The 22,171-nt window shown below is 57.0% G+C and overlaps 1 protein-coding gene across 3 annotated transcripts in view; it reads left to right on the forward strand.

Annotated features, from left to right (window-relative positions):
• Positions 1-209: 209 nt before the first annotated feature.
• Positions 210-22,171, forward strand: part of RPS6KA1 (ribosomal protein S6 kinase A1) — a 37,202-nt gene continuing 15,240 nt past the window's right edge. The window contains exons 1-11 of one of the 3 annotated variants that reach the window (XM_020909195.2): positions 210-418; positions 6,553-6,597; positions 14,931-15,047; positions 15,339-15,420; positions 17,220-17,300; positions 17,483-17,562; positions 19,179-19,285; positions 20,241-20,278; positions 20,614-20,756; positions 21,171-21,241; positions 21,552-21,640. In XM_020909195.2, coding sequence (XP_020764854.1) covers positions 356-418; positions 6,553-6,597; positions 14,931-15,047; positions 15,339-15,420; positions 17,220-17,300; positions 17,483-17,562; positions 19,179-19,285; positions 20,241-20,278; positions 20,614-20,756; positions 21,171-21,241; positions 21,552-21,640 — 916 coding nt within the window. In that variant the 5' untranslated portion in view covers positions 210-355. Of the gene's footprint in view, positions 419-6,552; positions 6,598-12,047; positions 12,155-13,892; positions 14,077-14,930; positions 15,048-15,338; positions 15,421-17,219; positions 17,301-17,482; positions 17,563-19,178; positions 19,286-20,240; positions 20,279-20,613; positions 20,757-21,170; positions 21,242-21,551; positions 21,641-22,171 lie in introns of those variants that run through there. The other 2 variants (XM_020909196.2, XM_020909194.2) reach the window with 2 other exon arrangements.

The following is a 22,171-nucleotide window of genomic DNA, read 5'->3' on the forward strand; positions in this document are numbered from 1 at the left end:
CTCTCCTGGGCTGGGCGGAGCGTGGGTCCGGGGCTCGCGGTGGAGGCGGGGGCCTCACTCCCCGCGTGGCGGAGGCGGGGGTCCTCCTTGGGAATGCCGCGCCGCGGGGGCCGGGGCGGGGCTTCGCTGACCCCGCCCCTCGCGCAGGTAGCCAATGGGCGCGGCGGCGCCGGGTGACGGAGGGAGCCGAAGTGCTAGTGCCGCGGCGGCGGCGGCGGCGGACGGCCCAGCCAGAGCAAGAGGGTCTCGGCGGGGAGAAAGGGGGCGCTGGGGGCTCTGAGCGTGGGACCTCAGGACCCAGGAGGCGGCGCGGCTCGGGCCGCCGGTGGAGCACGGGCGGCCCGGCGGCGGCGCGATGCCGCTCGCCCAGCTCAAGGAGCCCTGGCCGCTCATGGAGCTGGTGCCGCTGGACCCGGAGGTGAGTGAGCTGGGCGGGGGACGGGCGCCGGCGGCCGGCAAGCCCGAGTCCCCACAGGGGCGGGGCGGCCCGCGGCGCCGCTGTAGCCTGGCGGGCGCCCGCGAGGACGCGAGTGCCCTCCGATCTCCAGCCTCGTCTCCGGCTCCACCCCCTAATGCCCCGGGTGTGTGTGCGCGAGGGACCGTTCTGCCAAGCCCCCAGGAAGCCCCTTACCCCGGAGAGGGAATCCCGTGCTGCGCTTAGATCTGACCCCCGCCTCACCCCACACGTACCTCTGACCTGTACCCGGAGCTGTAGGAGGTTCCTTCACTAGGGCACACGGCCCAGGGCTGGGATGCCAGATGTCTTGGATTCTACAAGAGACAAGGGTCATGGGACACCCCCCCCCCCACTTCTTGATGTCTCATAGCGGCCCTACCCCAAGAGCTCCCAGTGTCTCCGCTGCTGACCTTAGAAGGCTTTCCTTCTTGATCGTCGCAGTTGTGGAATTTGGGGTGACTGCCCATCTGGGGCTGAAACCCTTGGTTTTCTTTGCCCCAGGCTATGGTCAGAGGACGCCTGTGTCACCTCTCCCAGGCTGGGGAGAAGAGAATGGGGAAAAGCCCTTAGACCTGAGAAAATTATTCCTGGAGATGAGGAGGTCGTTGGTTTCTGCCCCCTCCCATAAAAAGGGTTGGGCCTCCAGAGAATTTGGCCTTTGCCTCTTCCATAAGCAACTCTTGCCTTCTGAGGATACTGTGGTTTAGGCCCTAACCTTGCAGAGGCCGGCTCTTCCTGTGCCCTTTGACCCTCCAGGGTCAAGGTCAAGCCCTTGAACCAGCAGATGAAGAAAACTTGCCTCTCAGCCTCATTATGGGAAGGACAGTAGGTGATACTGCCTTTCCAGAGGGATGTGGGGATATGAGGGCAACGATGGAAACCTCAGAGAGCCTGAGACCCAGAGTGATTTTCTTCTGGCTGGGACTCGGACCCCTCCCCGTTTAGATTCCTTCCTCTGCCCTCTCTTACCTGGGGCAACCACCAAGTGCCCTGCCTCTCAGGGCCGCTGGTTGAGAGCTGAGTGAGGATCCTGGGTCCCCAGCACCCAGAGTGTGCTGCCCCTTTAAAGGGATGGTCATGGCTGACACTGGCTATTGGAGGGTGGGCGCGGCAAGATTAGGTAACCAACCTGAAGGCGCAATTTGGAGTAAATTGCTCTGGGATTCCTGCCATGGGGTTTTTACGGGCCCTGCACAGCTCAGAAGTTCTCCCGCTGACTCACCCTCCGAACTGAGGAGCATGGCCCTCCGCAGCCCCTATCCACGGGCTGCCCACCCCCTAGGACTGGGGCACAGGGGTTGGTAAATTCCTTTGTCCTGGCACACCCTTGAGACCTAGGCCTCTCTAGAGGAAGGTGGACTGGGAGAGGCCAGGGAGGGACTTACCATAGGTTATACTAGTCGGGAAGGCAGACACCCAGAACCTTGATTCCCAGTCCAGGGCACTGCTTCCTGCTTCTCTTTGGGAAATCCTGAGGCAGGGACCAGGTTTAAACAGGAAACTCAACTCAGTTTTAGTCCTACTGCACCTGAACTTTGAGAGGAAAAAAAGGTGGACTTATTTCCTTGGATTAGGGGGGCTATGATTTCTCCAGGAGCTTCACCTCGGATTCGCAGTATGACCCTCAGTCATTCCGTAGCCTCTCTGGACCTCTGTTTCTCCACTGGCCAGAGCTGAGTTCTGGCCTCGGCTTTCTGGGCCTGAGAGGGTGCAGAGCCCTAAGGGGCACTGCCTATTTTCCTCCTCCCCACTCCATGGAGGTGCCAGGCGACTCGGTGTTATTGTTTGGGTAACAGGAGACACGGAGCAGCCAGGGCGCGGGTTGGGTGCAGGTTCTTACTGGAGAACAGGGCCTCGCTGTTCTCAGCCCAGGTGACATGTAAGTGATACAGCACCCTGACCTGCAGGTACAGGCTCCTGGCCGGGAGGGAGGCAGGCCGAGGGACTGGCAGGGCATTTGGCAGAGGCCTGGGATCTGCCCTCCCTGTGACGCTGCTGAAAATGGGCTGCTTGGAGGCAGGGCCTTGTCTGGGGTGTGGCCCAGGTGGAGTCAACCCACTGGAAGTGTGGGTGAGGATTCTGCTGGGGCCTTCCCCTGGCCCTGCTGGGCGCAGTAACCTTGGCCCCAGGCCCAGCCTCGCTGGGTGCAGAGCTTCACTCTGCCATCCACCCCACTTCAGCACTGTGACCCTATTAAAATCAACTAATTCTCCAAACAATTTCTCAAGGTAGGGATTATTACCCCTTACTTCATATGGAACAAGTGAACTCAGAGGGAACTGGCCTGTGAATTAATGTCAGAGTCAGAATTAGAACCCAGATCTCTCACTGTCTTCTACCCAGTAGGGGGAGTCTTAAGGACAGGCAAGAGCTGGGATCAAGCTGGCCAGGTGGAAGGTGCTCCAGAAGAGGCTCCGGATGTTGGCAGACTCTCCTGTCCAGCCTTGGCTGAGGGCTAGTAGTGCCAGCCAACCCTGGCACCTGGCCCCCAGCTTCCAGCAGCGGGCAGGGTTGCCAATGCTGGGCTCTGAACCCAACTCCTGGGGCTGCTTCCTGCCTGTGGGGCACGTGCTGTCTTTGTCCATCTGCTGCCTGGCTTCTCCAGACACTGCCCTGGACGCTTCTCTTCCCAAGACAGAGCGGCTTGGGTGGGAGGGAAGGATGCTTATTGGAACCCATCTCTGACCTCTGGGGAGGGAAAATAATGGCCTGGGGTCCCTCAGTTGCTATGCCCATGAGTATTGCTCTCTGAGGAAGTGGGAGAAGAGTGAGTCTCCATCCTCGTAAGAGGCTAGAAGCCCTTTCCTGTACCAGACTCGTAGACAAGGTCTTTCATTCAGTATTCTGCAAGGTCAATATCATTGTCCTTATTCATTCATTCAGCAAATATTTATTGAGCACTTACAGTGTGACAGGTACTTCTCCAACCAGCAGGGTGTCACTGTGAACACGACAGACCTGCCCTCCGAGTACAGGTGAGGAAACCAAGGCTCAGAGAAGTAATGTGACGGACACATTCAGAATGAGTGGCTAGCAGAGCTAGCATTAGGGACTCTGTCTTTGTGGCTGCAGACCTGTGTTCTTTCCACCCTCTGTGCAACAGTCAGTCAAGAAGGGCAGATGCGCCCTGTCTTCCCAGGACTCTGGCTTTCAAGGGGAAGGTCACCTGTGGTCCTCTTTGCACTCCTAGTCCTTTCTCCAGGGCCACCCATTCCCCACTAGAGACCTTGTGCATCAGCTCTTACAGGCCTGGGGTTCCATCAGGTTGGTACCCAAGTCAGACCCTGGGACTGGAGGCAGCCAAACAGGCTCCCTGAATCCTCCAGGATACTTCTCTGTAAGCGCCCTCCTCTGGGTTCACCCACCACCTCCTGCTCTCTCTCACTGGGTATGCACGTGACTCTGGGTCATAGCCCCATGTCTGTTACCTTCTAACGGAGGGGCTGCAGTTAAGTCACTCAGCTCTTCTGAGCCTCATCTGAAAAATGGGAATAACAACCTACTGTGGCCTCCTTGCTCGCTTTGCTGGTTTGAGGTTTCATTTGACAGGCTATGTGCCAGACCCTGAGCTGGGTGCCAAGGAGACAATACTGGACAAGCCGTGGCTCCTCCCTGAGTTAATCTGAGGTTTGCTTGGTGCTGTGAGGCCCAGAGGAGGGAGGAAAGGACTTGAGGCTGTGTGGACAGAGGAGAAGACATTTAACTGAGTCCTGAAAGACCAGGAGTGTGCTGAAGTGACTGGGCAGGAAAGATTTTCTTGGTAGAAGGAGCCACCATGCAAATGCTTGGGGACACGCTGGTCTGTTCGGGGTCTCAGGTTGTTCAGTTTAGCTCCAAAATAGGAATAGTAATAAATGGTGATTGTTTGTGGACCAGTTATATGCCAGATGTACTTTTTAAAAATATATATATTTCTTTATTTAGCTGTGCCAGATCTTAGTTGTAGCACTTGGGATCTTTAGTTGTGGCATGTGGGATCTGACCAGGGATCAAACCTGGGCCCCCTGCATTGGGAGTGTAGAGTCTTAGCCCACTGAACCACCAGGGAAGTCCCTGGATGTATGTATTTTAGAGACATTATTTTGCTTGCTTCTTAAAGCCACCCAGTGGGGTACATTACTTTTATCCCCATTTCACAGATGAGGAAACTGAAGCTTTGAGAAGTGAAGTAACCTCAGGATTATTATGCAGGTGATAGAAACCAGAATTTGAACCCACAGGTCAGATTCCAGAACCCACATTAATCACCTGTGGGAGTTGGAGATGATGGCTTTGAATGCCATACCAAGGAGCTGGGACTTTATCCCACAGGCAGTGGGAAGCCATGGAAGAGTTTGAGGCCAGGCACCTAGAAAGTTCTCAGTAAGGAGTGAGTGAGTGAGTGACCAGGGGAGTCTTACTCAAGTGTAATGATTGCAGTTGAGTTTTAGGAAGGGTGAGGGCTTAGAATGGGGGAGGCTGGTGTGTAGGCCCTTGTTACCGTCTGGGGTTATGTCAAGAGTCTACAATGCTGGGTGAAGTGGAACTCCGTCTACAAAGGCATCACACCTCCTCCTCCTCCCCTCAGGCCTGGTTCCACCCGGTCCTGCTCCCCAAGCTCCTGAGAAAGAAAAAAAATATGGTGGGGCCTTGGAATCCTGGCCCCTGGGGAGTATTAGGGGCATTAAGGGGGTTCAAGGGGCAGGATGTCCAGGGAGTGGTGGGGAGGGAGTGCTGCTCCAGGAGCGGGGAGATTATATAACGGGGAGAGCACAGCTGTGCCCGCTGCTGCCAACAAGACTGCAGCTGCCCTGTGGACTTGGCCCCTGGCTCCAAAGTCCTGGGTCTCCCTGGTTTCTCCACACTCTTGCTGCGCAGGAGGGCTGGGGACAGCTTCTTTTAGCTTCCCAAGGCCCAGATGGGGTAGGTTACTCACCTCATATCACACAGGAAAGGGGTGGTATACCCAGGGTGGACAGTACCCAGCAAAGGGCGAAATCTGGGGCCTGGAGGACTGCCCAGGGGCGAGCTCCCATGCCTGCCTCTCTGTTGCCCTGGCTGGGTACTGGGCTTCTCATCCTCAGTCCTCTTGAGCACCTCCTGGTGTCAGAGACCGGATTTTGAATCCCCGCTTAGCAGTGGTGTGACCTTAGGTGCCATCACTAGGCCCCTCTGCGCGTCAGTTTCTTTCTCTGCCAAATGGGACCCGGGCCTACCGCCCAGGTCAGGAGGGTTTAATGGTGCCACAGGTGTGAGGCATCAAGCGCAGTGCTGGGCGTGCAGCAGGGGCCCGGAAGAGAGCAGCTGTTAGCACCAAAGCCTAATCTCTGCCTCCCAGGGCTCCCCATTTATTAGGAGGGGCTCCCAGGTGGCACTAGTGGGAAAGAACCTGCCTGCCAATGCAGGAGACCTAAGAGACGTGGGTTCGATCCCTGGGTGGGGAAGATTCCCTGGAGAAGGGAACGGCAACCCACTCCAATACTCTTGTCTGGAGAATCCCATGGACAGAGGAGCCTGGCAGGCTACAGTCCATGGGGTCACGAAGAGTCGGACACAATTGAAGTGACTTAGCATGCACGGCCCGTGAGTCAGTAGTCCCTGCATTGTGATAAGTGGTAAAATGAAGGCTCCTAGGGAGTAGCAGTGATTCTGCAAGGATGGAGAGGGGTCCCAGAGAAGGCAGGGCCAGGGCATTTCTGGGCTGGACACTCTTCCAGACTTTGTCTCCTTTAGCCCTTACGTCAGCTCTGGGAGGTGGATGTAAATACCCATGTTACAGATCAGGAAACTGAGGTCTCTTGAGTTGGTTAGTTGGCACACACACACAGTCCTTTCCTTCTCACTGGGAGGAGGTGACATTTGAGCCGGACCTTCAAAGATGAGATGTTTTCTAGGCAGAGACCAGGGGAGAGGGGTGCCCAAAATGGGCTGTCTGAGTCGGGGTGATTGCAGGAGGCTTGAGGCCTGTGCCCTCTCAGAACTCCCACCCCTGCCTCCCGGGCCCTTCTAGCCACTGGGAGCATCTAAGGGCCGGGGTGCCCCATAGGGGCTGTCTTTGCTTTGTGCCACTCTGGTAAGTTCTGACAGTGTTTCCCACTCTCTCTTCTCCTTTCCAGAATGGACAAGCCTCAGGGGAAGAAGCTGGGCTTCAGCCATCCAAGGTAAGGATCGTCAGGGGCGGAGTCACTGCATGGAGTAGGAGAGGAGGGAGACACTGACCTTGTCCCACCCAGGTGTGAGGCCCCCTGGCCCAGCTCAGCCTGCCTTCTCTGAAAGTGAAAGTCACTCAGTCATGTCCAACTCTTTGCAACCCCATGGACTATATAGTCCATGGGATTCTCCAGGCCAGAATACTAGAGTGGGTAGCCGTTCCCTTCTCCAAGGGATCTTCCCAACCCAGGGGTCAAACCCCGCATTGAAGGTGGATTCTTTACCAACTGAGGCACCAGGGAAGCCCAAGTCCTTCTCTGGTCCCACCTAATACTGGAGGCAACCCCATATGTCAGGATTACTCCCTTCAACCTTCTGGTTTCTCAGGTGAGTGGACTATGGCCCAGTTAGGGTCAGAAGCCAGGCTAGAACTCAGGTTTACCCGTCACCCAGACCAGGATGCTTCCTCTGTTTGTTTACCCGTGGTGGCTTGGCTGACTGTATTAAGAGGGTGAAGGGGTGACGGGAGAGGCTCAAGTCCACTGGGCCTGACGAGGGCCTGGAATGGTCTGGGCACCTGGCGCTGGAGGGAACCTGGTGGCGTCCAGTCAGACCAGGACCCAGTGCCTGGCATGTGGCACACAGCCCGTTTCTCAGGGCTCCCAGCCCCAGGCCACCTCCCTCACCTCTCCGCTCTCTGCTTCCCTCGGGCGCCTCCCTTCAGCCCTCCAGGCCCAGTTCCTGGTTTTGTGTGTTGACAGCACTGCCGAGGCTGGGGGACAATCTGGCCTGGGCTTTCTCATCGCAGTGTTGGGAATGACCTCACCCGATCCTCAAGGTGCCGTGAGGTCGCAGAGCTGCTGACTGGGAGGGAGCTGTGGAAGCCGCCAGGCAGGACAGGGCGTGAGTTCTGGCAGGAGAGCTGACCTGAGTTCTAGACCTGCCTCCACCATCACCATTTGACCTGAAGCTTCTCCCTTCTGAGTCTAGTTTCCTCAGCAGTAAATTGGGAATAATGGTACCGGCCTCCTACCTCTCAGGAGTGACATGAAGGACAAATGGAAGAGCAGCTGCCTGGCACACAGTAGCTTTCGCCCTGGCAGCCTGAGTGCCTGGCCGTGTTGCTCAGCCCCACTGCCTGTTAGTGGCCGCGCCCTTCTGGCCTGGGTCTGCCTAGGTACCAGACCATAAGCCCGACCTTTGAGATAGACCGAGGGCTGGCCCTGATGTTTGTCTTGACTCAGCCTCCTAAGATAAGGGAGCCGAGTTTCCTGGGGTAGGGCAGGCCAACAGAAGTAGGCTCCCACCCCCTCTTCTTTTTTACTATGGCAACCTTGGGTCACCAAAGGCCAGGCCGAGTCGTGTGGACTGGGCCCCTTGACTTGTCTCAGCCTCATGTGGGAGAATCTCTTCCCACCACATAGCTACCCCTGGATGCCTAGTAATGAAGGGACTGTAGGTCTCCAGTGAAGATCCAGATGTTCAGATCTTGGGACTGTAAGTTCTCGGGGTTGCAGAGGTGCCTGCAGCTTTGAGGGAACTGGTAGTGAGTGCAGCTTCTCACCTCAGAGCTAGAGGGGCTGGTTAAGAGAGGACAAGCACTTACCCAGGTGGACAACCGACATTTGATCCCAAGTCTGTGTCTTCTTCCTGCTTCTCGAGCGGATCCTGGGGTGGGAAGGGAGACGAGGCTGGACATGGATGGGGCAGGAGAGCCTTGAATGCCACGTTAAGGGAGAGAAAGTGCCATACCAAGAGCTTTGCATTTGGTTCTCATAACACCCCCAGAGGTAGAAACTGTTACTCTCCCCATTGTACAGATGAGAAAGTTGAAGCCCAAGGTCATATCGCTAGTGGGCAATGAAGTCAGGTCTTGCTTGACCACAGAACCCACATTCCTCCCAGCCCAGGAAACACACTGAGTATTGAAGAGGAAGAGCATTGTGTCCCCGTGACCCGTTTCCATCATTACTCGGCACCTGCTCATTCACCTTCTCTGTTGCTGCAGAATCTCGTAGCATCCCTAGTGCCCACTTTTGGGCTCAACACACCAGGGGGCGCTCAGCCGGTGGTCAGAACCTCATCGTTTTGTGCAGTGGAAGGAGCTGGTATATCTTTTGCATCATCACATTTTCATGGCACTGGGAACCCCAAAATTAAATCAACACCCCACCCTCAGGGAGTTCTCAGCGTTGGGGAAGGGTGGTGACAAGAAAGCTGTGTGGTGGATGCAGTGATGGAGAACAGGCTGTGGGCACATAGAACCTCCATTCAGTGCCAGGCCTGACAGTGGGCAATGAAATATACTACCTTCCTACCTGCCTCTCTGGGGCATGATGAGATGAGCACGTCCCAGGGAACCTAGTAGCATCCACACTCAAGGTTGAGGGTGGACCAGGTGGATGGGCACTGCTGTGTGTGGCAGAAGAGGAAGCATGGGCTGTGGGGCACCAGGTCACCTTCCCCACAGAGCTGGCATTTGCCTGGGCCTCGAAAGCTGGAATTTGGGCAGCTGGAGAGAGAAATGGGCCTTCCAGGGGGAGGAGAGGTCTTACTTGGAGGAGGGGCAGGCTCTCTGAGTTCAAAATCCTGCTCCTCTTTCTTATTTACCGGCTGACCTTGGGCGAGTTGTTTTACCTCTCGGAGGCTCAGATGCCTCTTCTGTAAAAGGAGAATAGAGTCCACCCATCAGGGCCACCCAGAAGGAGGTAAAGTGATGTGCATAAATTGGAGCATCCAGCAGTGTTTGAGACATCATATTGGTGTTTAATGCTTGTTTATTTGATCTGTTTCAGGCAGAAGAAGGGATTGGGGTTTTAGCAGCTGTAGAGAGGACTGCAGTCTAGGATGAGAGCTCCCCATGTGCACCTGGTCCTTCAGGCATGCTGGGGCTCCATTCACCCTCCCTCCCTTCCTGGGGGTGGACTGGGCACCCCAGGCCCCCTCCCTGGCTATCTCCGGAGCTGGACCCCTTGGAAGCGCCTGCAGGTCTATTTTGAGAGCTGCGCGTCTCCCCTCCTCCCCTCCTCTCTTCCTGTTTATGAAACCCTGATCCCTCCCGGATCCCTCATGCTCCCCTGGCTGGAGCTCAGGCAGGATGTGATTGTGGACTTTGGGGAGCCTTGGGAGTCTCAGGTGTTGGAGGGGAATTTCCCTGGGACTGGCCGGGGAATGCTCCCCCACCCTCCACCATCTCAACACCTGAGGCCCGTGGACTCTGTCCCTTCAGCCTGCCCAGAGGAGACCCTGCAGCGGTAAGAATGCCCTTGCCATTCAGGGCATTCTGTTTACCACATCTCTTTATCTCTGTGGTCCATTTTGCTTCTCGAAACAACCTTCTGAGGGTGTGAACATTTTACAGAAGAAACTGAGGCTCAGATAGGAAGAGAGAGTTGCATGGGAACAAATGAGTAGACTGTTCTTAACTTCCCACCCGGCCTTCCTGGCCTCAGGCCTCTTTTCCATGCTCTCTACGTGGAGTGTCTTTTTTCCTCCTCTCTGCTTGACCAGCTCCTGTTCATCTTCAGGGTCCAGCCAGACTGTCGCATCTTCCCGGATCTCACCCCAGGCAGACAGAACCTGTGGGCCACTCCAGCACCTTGCCTGTGCTGTTGTGTGTACCATAGTTCCCTTTTGTTGTGTATTTGGGGGAGCTGCCTGAGGACAAGGCTGGAGTCTTCCTTAACACGTGCGCCTCCTAGTGTCTGGCTCCTGGCCTGGGGATACACCCGGGGGCCCATAGCTGTGAGTAATGTCCAGAGGGGAGGCAGGCTGGCGGGCCTCGAAAGGAGAGTGATGATGAAATGCTTCAGCCTGTAGGCTTCAATTTTGCCCCAAGCTCTCCGCCTTTCTGGCCGGGTGGCCTTGGGCAAGTCACTTTCTGTCTGAATGTAGTTTCCTCTTCTCTGGAATGGGATGACAGCACTTCCCTTGGAGTAGGACACCTGAGCCTGGCAGAATCCACACCAATAAAAGCTGAAGGAAAGAATGGCTTCCTGCAATAAATGCTCAGTTAAGAGGGACGATTCTCATTGTCACTGCATGCCAGTCCTGGCCTCGGACCCAAGGCCAGCTCGCCTCTCAAGGAGGCCTGGGAACTGTGGCCCCACTGCCCAGAGGCATGCCGGGAGAGGCGTCTGGAGATGTTTGCCCCATGAGAGGGGGTACCCCTGGGAGGCCCTGCAGATGCTGCCAGCTGGGGGAGGGGCTGTTGGTGTCGTTAGGGCCAGAGATCAGCAGGTGGGCTTGGGCTGCAGCTGCTGGAGGGAGGCCCGGGATGGGGACCCTACAGGCCAGGGATCAGGCAGGGTGTGTGTTGGAGGCGGTGGGGGGGGGTCGCTCTGGGCTTCTCTCCAGCTGCCTTGTGGGAGGAAGTAAATAAGAGGAAGTATCTATGGGGGGAGTGGGGCCACGACCAGGGGGTGGGGTCTGGTGCTGTCCTCCCTGCTGCTGCCACCGGAGGCTCCCAGGCCCTGCACGTACCCCTCGGTGAAGGCAGTTTGGAGACAGCTTCCTTCCTGTTGCCCCTTCTTGTACCCCGCCATGGGTACATGGAGAGCCTTCCTTTGCTTCTGAAGGATACGGGGGTAGTGGGGAGTCGATGGGGGCCACGTAGCTGGTACTGGACCAGAGAGCTTTGAGGCTCTCAGGGCAACCCCAGGCCCTCCAGAAGAAGCTGAGGTACAACAAGAGGCCTCAGTCTAAGGAAGCATCTTGCACAACAGCCAGCAGGCCCTCCTCAGACTGCTGTCAGGGGCTCTGTGGGGACTGGAAGGGGAAGTGCTGTGTACGTGGGGGCGTGTTTCCACATAGGGGATGTCTGTGGAAATGGTTTCCGATCAGTGGACTGTGTGCGTTTGTGTGTGTGTCAGTTCCTGTGCGGGTCCTGGGTGAGTGATGTGGTAGGCCCGTGTGGCAAAGGGCCGGGCCTGGTCCCCACCCTGCCCCACAGCTACCTGTGAGGTCCATGCCTTCTGCCCCATGCCCACCCCGCCCCAGGGCCCTGGGCTGACAGGCTTCTTCAGGGCAGCACTGAGTGTGGTCGTGCCACTCTGTGGGCTGCCATGTTGGGTGGGCCCAGCCATGGGGAGGTCACCACAGGGGAGGGAACGCCCATGTCCTGGGCCAGACTGTCAGAGATGGTGGCCTTGGTGGATTCTGCCCCCCCCCCCCCCCCGCCCCGTTCTCTCCTGGGGACGTTTGCAGGTAGAGGGTGCCCCTTGTGTCGCTGCTGCCTCTCCTTGTGACTTCTGTCTGTGTCCCGGTCTCCCTTCCTCAGGATCAGAGGAGATGAGGAGAGGGGTCTCTCTGGGTCCACCCTGGAGTTGGGGGCTTGGGGTCTACGGTGTCCCCTCCTCTGCAGGGGAGCCTTGCCCACGTTCTGTCCCTCCTCCTGGCAGAGGGGGAAGTGAGAAGGAGGGGGTCAGGGACCCTTCCTTCTGGGCCAGGAAAGTTGAAAAAGCAGAAGTGAGGGGAGTAGCCAGGCTCTCTGGCCACAGGCGTGGGACCATGCAGACCCCGGCAGACTTCCCCAGAATTGAGAGAGACTCGCGCCCCTGCCCCAGAAAGGTGAGCAGAGGCTTGGCCAGCCTCCAGCAGTGTCTGTCACCAAGACGCTGAGCCAGGAATGGGTTTGGGGGTGGCTCTGTGCCCTGGGGTTTCCGGGTGAGACTACCTCTGTCCCCAGGGACGGTTCTCAGTCAGAGGCAGACCGAGAGGTGGAGACTCAGACCTCAGGGCGGGGTGGGTAGGTGTTGCTGTGTGGTCTTGGTCCTCCCCAGCCCCTCTCTGAGCCAGGTTTTCTGCCTGTCCCACCTACTGGGTTCCTCTCAGGGGCCTGACTGACCTGGAGTTTCTCATGACTGCAGCTTCTGTGGCTGTTCAGGGTCCCTCAAGGGAGGCGTCTCTGAGGGTCGACATCTAGAGTGGGAAGTCCCCAGACTGTCCCTGGTGCTAAGGGAGAGGGCGGGCTTGGCTCGGCAGGATGTGTCTCTGGCTGACTTACCCGCCCTCCCTTTCCTGGCCCCTGAGGCCTGCTGACCCCCGGGCAGGCAGGGACCAGGGAAAGGACTTGGGTTTGAGCCGGCTCTGCCACCAGTTCACTTTGAGCCTGGGTGAGTCGCTGTCCGGTGGAGCTCAGATTCTGGTTCCTGAAGTGGGGCATGACAGCTTCGGGATATCTGTCTGGGTCAGGGTCAGAGTCATCAGATTTCACTCAGCAGACATCCGTCTCTGTCGGGTGACTTGATCCTGGGCGCCTCTCAGGCCCTGGCATGGGAAGGAAAGCCCAAAGAAATGGAATTCCTCAGAGATGAGTCGGCCACAAGTACCAGACTGCTCTCTCTCAAGTGCTGGGGTTTTGCAGGTTATGTTCCCCCAGGTGGACCAGCAGGAAGTCCAGGGTCTGACTCTCAGGGTGCCCATGTGTCTGCCCTGGGTGTCTGTCAGCCTCCTTGGGCCTCACTGACGCTGGCTGCCTCTGACTGCCACCCACCTGCTTCTGTTGCTGGGCTCCTGTCTGTCTCCACTCCTTGAGTGCCTGTCTTTACCTGTTGGGTCCATGTCACATTAGCTGAGTGCTTGTTGGGTTGTGTCCCTTCTGTCTCTGCCTGTTGAGTACATTCCCCATCTGTCTCCACCTGTTGGATGCAAGCCCCCATCTGCCTCTGCCTGTTGGATCTCCGTCTGTCTCTGCCTGTTGGGTACATGTCACCATCTATCTTTGCCTGTTGGAATGTGTCCCCCCCATCTGCCTCTCCATGGTAGATATGAGTCTCTGTCCACTTCTGCCTGTTGGGTGTGAGTCCCTTCCTGCCTCCTCTGTGTGTTGGGTACATGTCCCCATCTGTCTCTGCCTGTTGGATGTGTATTCTTCCCACCTCCTTCCTGTTGGGTGCATGGCCCTGTGCATCCCGGCCTGTTGGGCACGTGGACTCTCCTACCCATCTGTTGGATGTGTGCCTTCATCTGTCTTCACCTGTAGGGTGCCTGCCTCTGCCTGTTGGGTGTCCCTCCTTATCTGCCTGAACGTGTCAGGTCCCTGTGTCTGCCTGTTGGGCACCTGTCTCCTCCTCAGCAGCTGGCTCGGCATGGGGCTTTCCCTCTGCAGGCCCACAGGGAGGATGGGGGGGGGAGCAGAGGGCAGCCCTCTGGTGATGGGGAAGGGGGGAGAAGAGAGAGGAAGGGAACGTGGTAAGAGAGCTGGGAAACCACAGGCCCTGAGTGATTGGCGGCCCTGGGCTGGCCCAGCCCCCGCCTTTACCCTGCACATCCGCCTTGGGCCTGGCCACCTCCGCAGCAGCCCCGGACGCTGCCTGCTCCTGCCATGGTGCCTCGGCCCGGCCGGGCGCATGGAACAGGATCCCAAGCCGCCCCGTCTGCGGCTCTGGGCCCTGCTCCCCTGGCTGCCCAGGAAGCAGCGGCCCAGGATCAGCCAGACCTCCCTGCCTGCCCCCGGCCCTGGCCCTGGCCCTGGCCCCAGGCAGGACTCGGTGAGTGTGCCCAGATATCTGGGCCTGGCCTAACAGTGGCCCCTGGAATAGGTGCCCCAGTAAGCGGTTTGGAAACAGCTGGCTCTGGGTTCTCCTTGCCCATGCCTGACCCTCCTGGGTGACTAGACCCTGTCCAGCCTTGCTTCCTGGGAAAGTGAGGAGGCACTTCCGGGCTCCCGGGCGGTATCGACAGATTGGAGGGAAAGCAGAGGGGTTCTAGAACATCTGGGACCTGGCAGGGGTTTCTGGTAGACTTGTGTAAAGGAGGTTTCAGACGGTGGGGCATAGAGTCTCCGGTCTTGCTTGCACCCACCCCAGGCTGGCACTTACTGGGCTGGTAGGGGGAGTCTGAGGTGACAACCCTGTGTTCTTGGGTATCTTAGCCCTGTCCTTCTACCAGAGAGAGCCCATCTTCCATCTTGACCAGAAACAAAAGCCCAGTTATGCCTTCCCAGGACGCAAGCAAACTCTACTTCCTATTGTGTCAAAACCAAAACCTTTGTAGCCGCGGAGGGGAGCCTCACAGGGAGGACCGGGGGCAGGCCTGTAGGCCTCAACCAGAGCCTGGCATTGGCTCCGCCTGGCCGTGCCTGGGCACCCCTCTGGGCTTGATCAGACCGGAGCAGCAGGAGCGATACGAGCTCACCTGACCTGGCACCTTGGTAGTTTGACCCTCCCTGGGTTTTGATATTGATGAACTGGGGAGGCCCCGTCTTCCAGTGTAGCTGGCTGGTTGGGCCTGCAGGACCCTGTCTACTGAGATCTGGCAGGAGTTGGATCTCAGGGTGGGGGGCCACGCTCTGTGCTGACCTGGATGGGGCCCACCATGCTCACCAGCTCTGTTCCTCCATCAGGATGAGGGCGTTCTCAAGGAGATCTCCATTACGCACCATGTCAAGGCTGGCTCGGAGAAGGCCGACCCTTCCCATTTTGAGCTCCTCAAGGTCCTGGGCCAGGGATCCTTTGGCAAAGTGAGTCCTGAGCCCACAGCTGGGAGGGCAGCACTGGTCATGTCACAGTGGGGGTGGGTGGACCACCTTGGAGCTCAAAGGGTCAGAGGGCAAGGGTTGACGGGTCTGAGGGGAGGAGGAGAGAGGTCACTGTGGTACCCAGGGGCGACACAGGTCAACGTGGTGCTCAGGGAAGCTGGAGGTCAGCCTGGGACCTGGGGCATGCAAGCTAGCAGGTTCAGCCCCCTGCCCATCTTCTTTTCTGCTTCCCCCTCACCACCCCCCCTCCCGATCCCCCCAATGCCGTCTCAGGTCTTCCTGGTACGAAAGGTCACCCGACCTGACAGTGGGCACTTGTACGCCATGAAGGTACTAAAGAAGGCGACACTGAAAGGTGAGTGGGGGTGCCTCCCCTGCAGAGCCTCAGGCTGGGCAGAGATAGAGGACAGATGACACCCAGCGTTTAGGGACCTTGGGTCTGATGGGAGAGATAGCTCTCTCACCAGGAATACCCGGTCTGAAGATCCAGAAACAGGTCTGTTTTCAGCCCCTCCTTCTCTCCCACCTCCCCTGATGGCAAAGACAGGATCCATGCAGAAGAAAAGACTTCCGGGGATTAACCCCTTCCCACCCCCCTAAGCCAAATGCCAGGGTCTGTAGCTGAAGGGCGTCTGGCAGGAGGCAGGGGGTGAGTGCGGTGTGTTGGTGGGGGTGGGCAAGGGCTTCAGATATCAGGCATCAGCTTGGTTGGGCAGAGGCATTCTGTGAGCAGAACTGCTTCATGATGCTTGATGAGTCTGAGGGAGGCCTCTCAGAGTGGAGGAGTGCATGAGAGGAGAGGAGGGGGCCCAGGGAACGAGGCAGTTGGGTAGGTTGGAAAGGATGAGTCAGGGCAGGGCCCCAGAGATGGATGGAGAGGTTCAGAGGGAGCTGAGCCCATGTCTAGAATTCCCAGACTTACAGAGGGTGTGAGGGTGGTTGGGAGTGGGCTTTGGACTGGACTAGGCTGGTCCCGCTGACCAGGAGGAGCGGACCCCAGCTAGGATGGTGGGGGCAGAATAGGAGGTACTGGCCTTGGGTTCCTGTGGTCACAGTGGGCTTAGCTGTGGTGCTGTAAGACCAGCCTGGTAGGGATGGGAATCCTTCCCCAGGAAGGATGATGGGAGAAGAAAGATGCTGTGAAGGGCTCCTGGGCTAGGATGGGGGAGCAGGTGCGGGACCCCCCAGGGTGGTGCAGTTGGTGCTGGGACCCAGGAGAATCTGGGTTTCAGCCTCACAGGGGAGGGGCTCCCATGGGAGTAGCCAGGTGAGCTGTGCCTTTAGAGAGCCGAGTTAGGCCTTCTCTCCAGGCTGAAAACATAGAGGAAATTTACCCCAGGAGGGAGTAACTATGCCTGAACAGAAATGTAGAGGGATAGTAATAGTTTGAAAATGTTAGGTGTATTTTGGAAACAGTGACGAGGGTAGTTAATCCGGCATGGTCCCGGTCTTATCTGGTGAGGGAAGCAAGAAAATTACAAGAGGGTGAAAGGTGCTCTGAAGGGGGAAATAGAGCACTGTAGGAGTCCAGAGGGTTCCAGCTCAGCTTGGCAAGTTAAGGAAGGCTTCCTGGAGGAGAAAATGTCTGAACTGAGTCAGAGGAGAACCTGATGATGATCAGAACGGCTTAGGGACTTTTATTCTTAAAAAAAAAAGGGTAAGGTGACTTCTCAGACCCATGAGTCTGAATTTCAGGCCCAGGGACTCTGCCCCCGGCTAGAATTGGGGATTTTTTTTCTTGCTTTTTTTGGCCACACCGCATGGCATATGGAACTTCCCCAACCAGGGATCGAACCCACACCCACTGTAGTGGAAGGGCAGAGTCTTAACCACTGGACCACCAGGGAAATCTCTGAATTGGAGATTCTTAAGCCAGACGGAGAGGGGGCTGATGAAGGCATCCAAGGGGGAGCCACTGGGGCAGAGGCTGGGGGCATGCAAGGAACAGGTTGCTTAGACTGGCTGGATTGAATGGCCCCTTGGGACACAGCTAGCGACAGGGCTAGAGAGATGGGCAGGGCACCAAGGGCCAGTCTTGGGCATTGCCGAGAGACGTGAGGAACAAGTAGAAAAGAGAGTCCTTCTTAGCCAAAGCTGGAGGGGTGCTGTGCTGGGCAGCCAGACCTTTGGTAAGCCCTTTCTTCCTCTGACCAGTGCGTGACCGCGTTCGGACCAAAATGGAGAGAGACATCCTGGCTGACGTAAACCACCCGTTTGTGGTGAAGCTGCACTACGGTGAGACCGCAGAGCCTCCCTGACCTCCCACCCCGCCTGCCGGCCTTTGCCCTTGCTGGGGGCCTGTTGCCTTCCCTGCATACTGCCCCATCTGCCGCCCGGCAGACCAAGGGAGCCGAGGGGCAGAGGGACAAGGCCCAGGGCCCAGCCGGCTCCTCCATGGCCTTTTCCCGTCTCCGCAGCCTTCCAGACCGAGGGCAAGCTCTACCTTATCCTGGACTTCCTGCGCGGCGGGGACCTCTTCACCCGGCTCTCTAAAGAGGTGAGCGGACACCCGAGACACCCACTGCCAGGGCCGCGGATGGAGCTGGCGTGACAGTGAGGCCTCCGCCTGGGACTCCCCAGGCCTGCCCAGCATTCCCTGACCCACCCTGGGACAGAGCCCATTCCCTGGTAGAGTTTCTGAGAGTTCCCTGAGATGCGTGAGGAGAATCAGGCCCAGGATGTGATCCTGCCCTGATTCCAGGAACCCAAGGGTGGCTCTCACCTCTTCACCTCCATGCTTCTTTTTTTTTTTTTTTTTAGGATTTATTTATTTACCAGTTTTTATTTATTTTTTGGCTGTGGTGGGTCTTTATTGCTGCATGCAGGCTTTCCCTAGTTGCTGCGAGTGGGGGCCATTCCTCATTGCAGAGCGTGGGTTCCTCATTGAGGTAGCTTCTCTCATGGAGCACGAGCCCTAGGGTGAATGGGCTTTAGTAGTTGTAGCTTGTGGCCTCTAGAGCTCGGGCTTAGTAGTTGTGGTGCACAGATTTAGTTGCTCCAAGGCATGTGGGATCTTCCCAGACCAGGATCGAATCCGTGCCCCTTACATTGCAAGATGGATTCTTAACCACTGGACCACCAGGGAAACCCCTTCACTTCCATTTTTTTCAGGGCTTCTCCAGGCAGGGTTATGAGGATTTGGAGAAGCCCACATCCACCTGGAAAGCTGGATGCTTTAGAATTATGTCCTATTAACCAAAAGGCTTTTGAACTCACATAAAAGAATGTGAACCAGATATAAAAATGGGACCATTAATACAAATTAAATTCTAGAAGAGAACCAAAGTTTTTAATGTCTAAAATGCTGTTTGAATGATCAAATAGATAATACATGACTGAGAAGAAAAATATCCATTGAGAAATCTTCCTCCCACTCCAGCCCTCTCGACTCCCCCCTAGGTAAACATTTTTCTTATCTAAATTTCCCATGTTTCTTTGGGAAAAAATTACAAACCAATTCAACGTATGATCTGAATCCTGACCCCTACTTTCTTACATACAAAATACTGTTCTGTATATACTGTACTTTGCTTTTTTCATGACAGTGTGTTTTGGAGTGACTTAGCACTTATATCTTGGAGATGAATCTGTAGCCATCCATTGTATGGAGGACTCCTTGCGCTAGTTTATGGCTGCATTGTTGTTGTTTAGTTGCCAGTCATGTCTGACTCTTTTGCGACCCCACGGACTGTAGCCTGCCAGGCTCCTCTGTCCATGGGATTTTCCAGACAAGAATACTGGAATGGGTTGCCATGTCCTCCTCCAGGGCATCTTCCCAACCCAGATGTTGAACCCGTGTCTCCTGCTTGGCAGGCAGATTCTTCATCATTGAACCACCTGTGAACCCCTCATAGCTGGCATAGCACTCTGTTGTGTGGGAAGTAGACAGTTTAGTTTACTGCTTGACCCTTGGGCTGTTTCCAGTCTTTCCCTACTTGCCTTTCAATGCTACCATGAATGACTTGGATATTAGTCATTTCATTCTTCAAACCCCTTCATAAAGAGAAGGGGGTATGGAATCTCTGAGGAGGACGAGGAAGCTACTGACTGCCCAGTTCCCCAGCTCCTGAGAAAGGGGCGATCCCGGCTGAAGCCCCCTCCCGCCTGTTGCAGGTTATGTTCACGGAAGAGGATGTGAAGTTTTACCTGGCCGAGCTGGCTTTGGGCCTGGACCACCTGCACAGTCTAGGCATCATTTACAGAGACCTGAAGCCTGAGAAGTGAGTGAAGGCCCAGCTCTGCCCAGCTCCTGAGGGGTGCAGAGGCAGGCCCCAGGGGCCTTTTCTAGAACAGAGCCAGTCTGAGGCGGGTGGGTGTGACTTCCCCTGAGAAAGTCCCCCACTCTTGGGTTGCCCCGAGAATGGGTGGGTGGAGCAGTGTGGTGGTAGCACCGGGCTCACCTGGGGGGCTGCCTCATCACTAGTGCTGCCATCACCAAGCACCAGGTACCTCTGTGCCTGGGGGTTGCCTACTTTTTTAGCTAATCCAGCATGACATCTGAGATGCCACCATTAAAAGCCCTTCCTTGATATGACCCTCTGTAGAATTTTCCTTAACATCTAAATATCCTTAAGTGGTAACTTGGGAGCCAGGGGCAGGTGCTCACGTGAAGTGAGATGTGGCTTTAGAGTCAGGCAGAAAGTGAAAAGTGTTAAGTCAGTCATGTCTACTACACTTAGACTGTAGCCCACCAGATTCTTCTGTCTGTGGAATTCTCCAGGCAAATATCACTGGAGTGGGTAGCCATTCCTTTTTCCAGGGGATATTCCTGACCCAGGGATCGAACCTGGGTCTCCTGCATTGCAGGCAGATTCTTTACCATCTGAGCCACCAGGGAAGCCCAGAGTCAGGCAGAGCGGAATTCAAATCTTATCTCTGCCACCTCCTAACTCTCTGACCAGGGGAGTTATTTAACCTTCCTGGTCCTTAACTTCCCCATGATTAAAATGGGGCCATGAAAGTACCTGCCTCACACAGTTGTTTCGAGAATTAGTGGAAAGGTAGGCAACACACCTGTATGGCACCATGAGTACCTGCTCCACCCACCCATTCATCAGCCGGACCTGGGTGGGTCAGCTTCTCCGGGCTGGGCCCAACCTCTTCAGCCCCATGGTGTCACCTGACTCCACCAAAGGCCCATGGCTGAGGGGCCCTGACCCCCTCTCTCCATTGCAGCATCCTTCTGGATGAGGAAGGCCACATCAAACTCACTGGTGAGTGGAGGGAACCTGCCCCTCCGGTTTCAGGGGAGGGCAAGATGGGCTCTAGATGGACCTGGGCTGAGTACTAGGGTATACTCTTGTGAGAGGCTGTGCCAGGCACTTAGAAGTGGTCAAAAGTCCAGGCCTGGCATGACCTGGGTTTGAATTCCAAGTCCCCACTGTGTAATGCTGAGCAGACCATCTCACCCCCCTGGGCCTCAGTTTCCTCCTGAGTACCATGGCAGTGATGCCCTCAGGTCTCTGGACAGGTGGGATGGATGTGCAGGGGTGGCAGCGAGGAAGGCAGGGGGTCCTGAAGGTGTGTCCGCTTGCCCTCCTTGCCACAGACTTCGGCTTGAGCAAGGAGGCCATCGACCATGAGAAGAAGGCCTATTCCTTCTGCGGGACGGTGGAGTACATGGCCCCCGAGGTCGTCAACCGCCAGGGCCATACCCACAGTGCAGACTGGTGGTCCTATGGGGTGCTGATGGTGAGTGCCCACGCAGGGGTAAAGCATCCAGCATCCAGCCCAGGGATGGCCTCAGTTTCCCCATCTGTGGGGCGTGGGGGCGGGGGAGGGTGGTTGCTGGTCTCTAAGGCTCTTCTCTTGTCCTCTCATAGCTAAACTGGCCTCACACTCCTCCGAGCTGCAGTTTCCTTCCTTGGAAGGATTCCAGGCTTGGCCCCACCTGGGGTGCCCCCGGCCCGGTACTGGGCCTCTCCCCAACCTCAGGCCCCTAGTCCTGCTCCTGGTGGTCTGATTGACGGAGTGGGGAGGGACACACACAGTTCTTGATCCAGGTGGACCTCCTGGGCGGGGGGCTGAGTGGCTGGCCCGGGTGGGAGGAGGTGGGGGAGTCTTGGGGGCAGGACCAGAGCCTGAACGGACCCTTGTTCCCTGCAGTTTGAGATGTTGACGGGCTCCCTGCCCTTCCAGGGGAAGGACCGGAAGGAGACCATGACACTGATTCTGAAGTAAGCTCCAGCCTCTCTCTGACACCACCGGGTGTCTCCTCTTCTTGGCCTCATTTGGGGGTCAGAGTAACACCCCACACCTACCCTCAGATTCTCCAAGAACAAGACACTCCACTGGTTCGAGCGCTGTGCTTTTCCCTTTTCACCCACAGGGGCCTGTGGGCGGGGAATCCTGAGTCTCTGGGAGGGAAGTTAGTGGACAGCTTGTCTGGCCTGACTGAGCTGGAAATGAGACGTGGACAGAGGCGGGAGGTGAGACGGGGCCTCCAGGGCGGGGCTCAACCCTGATGAGACCCGGGGGCCATTGCAGGGCGAAGCTAGGCATGCCCCAGTTTCTAAGCACGGAAGCCCAGAGCCTCCTGCGGGCACTGTTCAAGCGGAATCCTGCCAACCGGCTCGGTAAGTGGCCCCAGCTCAGGGGAGGGGAATGGGTACAGCTGCGGCCTAGGCCACAGGGCCACATCTGGGGCTGAAAGGGGCCGTTGTCCTTTGTGTGGGCAGACAATGCCGGCGGCCACCCTGCCTTCTGGCCCCATGTGTGGTGTGGGGGGCGGGGGGTGGTGACCTGTGTCTGGGGGAAAGCAGGAACTGAGTCATCTCCACTCCCCCTGGGGACGAGGACAGAGGCCGGCACGGCTCCTCCGCCAAGGCTGCTGGCTCAGGAGAAGGGGCACAAGTTCAGGCGCCAGGGGCTCAGGACCCCACCGCTGGCACGTGGTGGTCCCTCCACAGATACCGTGGTCGAATGAGTACTGCTTGTGAGCAGAGTGACCCAAGGCAGTTGACGTCTCCCCCTGGAGCCCGAGGTCCTTGTCTCCACTGGGGACAACGGTCTTGAGCTTTGTGGGTTAAATGAAGTCACGTGAACATGCCTGTAGTAGCTGCTCAGTATGTGTTGGCTCAGTGGCTCCTGGGTTCCTTGACCAGCTT

This window comes from Odocoileus virginianus, chromosome 30, assembly GCF_023699985.2.
Source record: "Odocoileus virginianus isolate 20LAN1187 ecotype Illinois chromosome 30, Ovbor_1.2, whole genome shotgun sequence".
Taxonomy (NCBI): domain Eukaryota; kingdom Metazoa; phylum Chordata; class Mammalia; order Artiodactyla; family Cervidae; genus Odocoileus; species Odocoileus virginianus.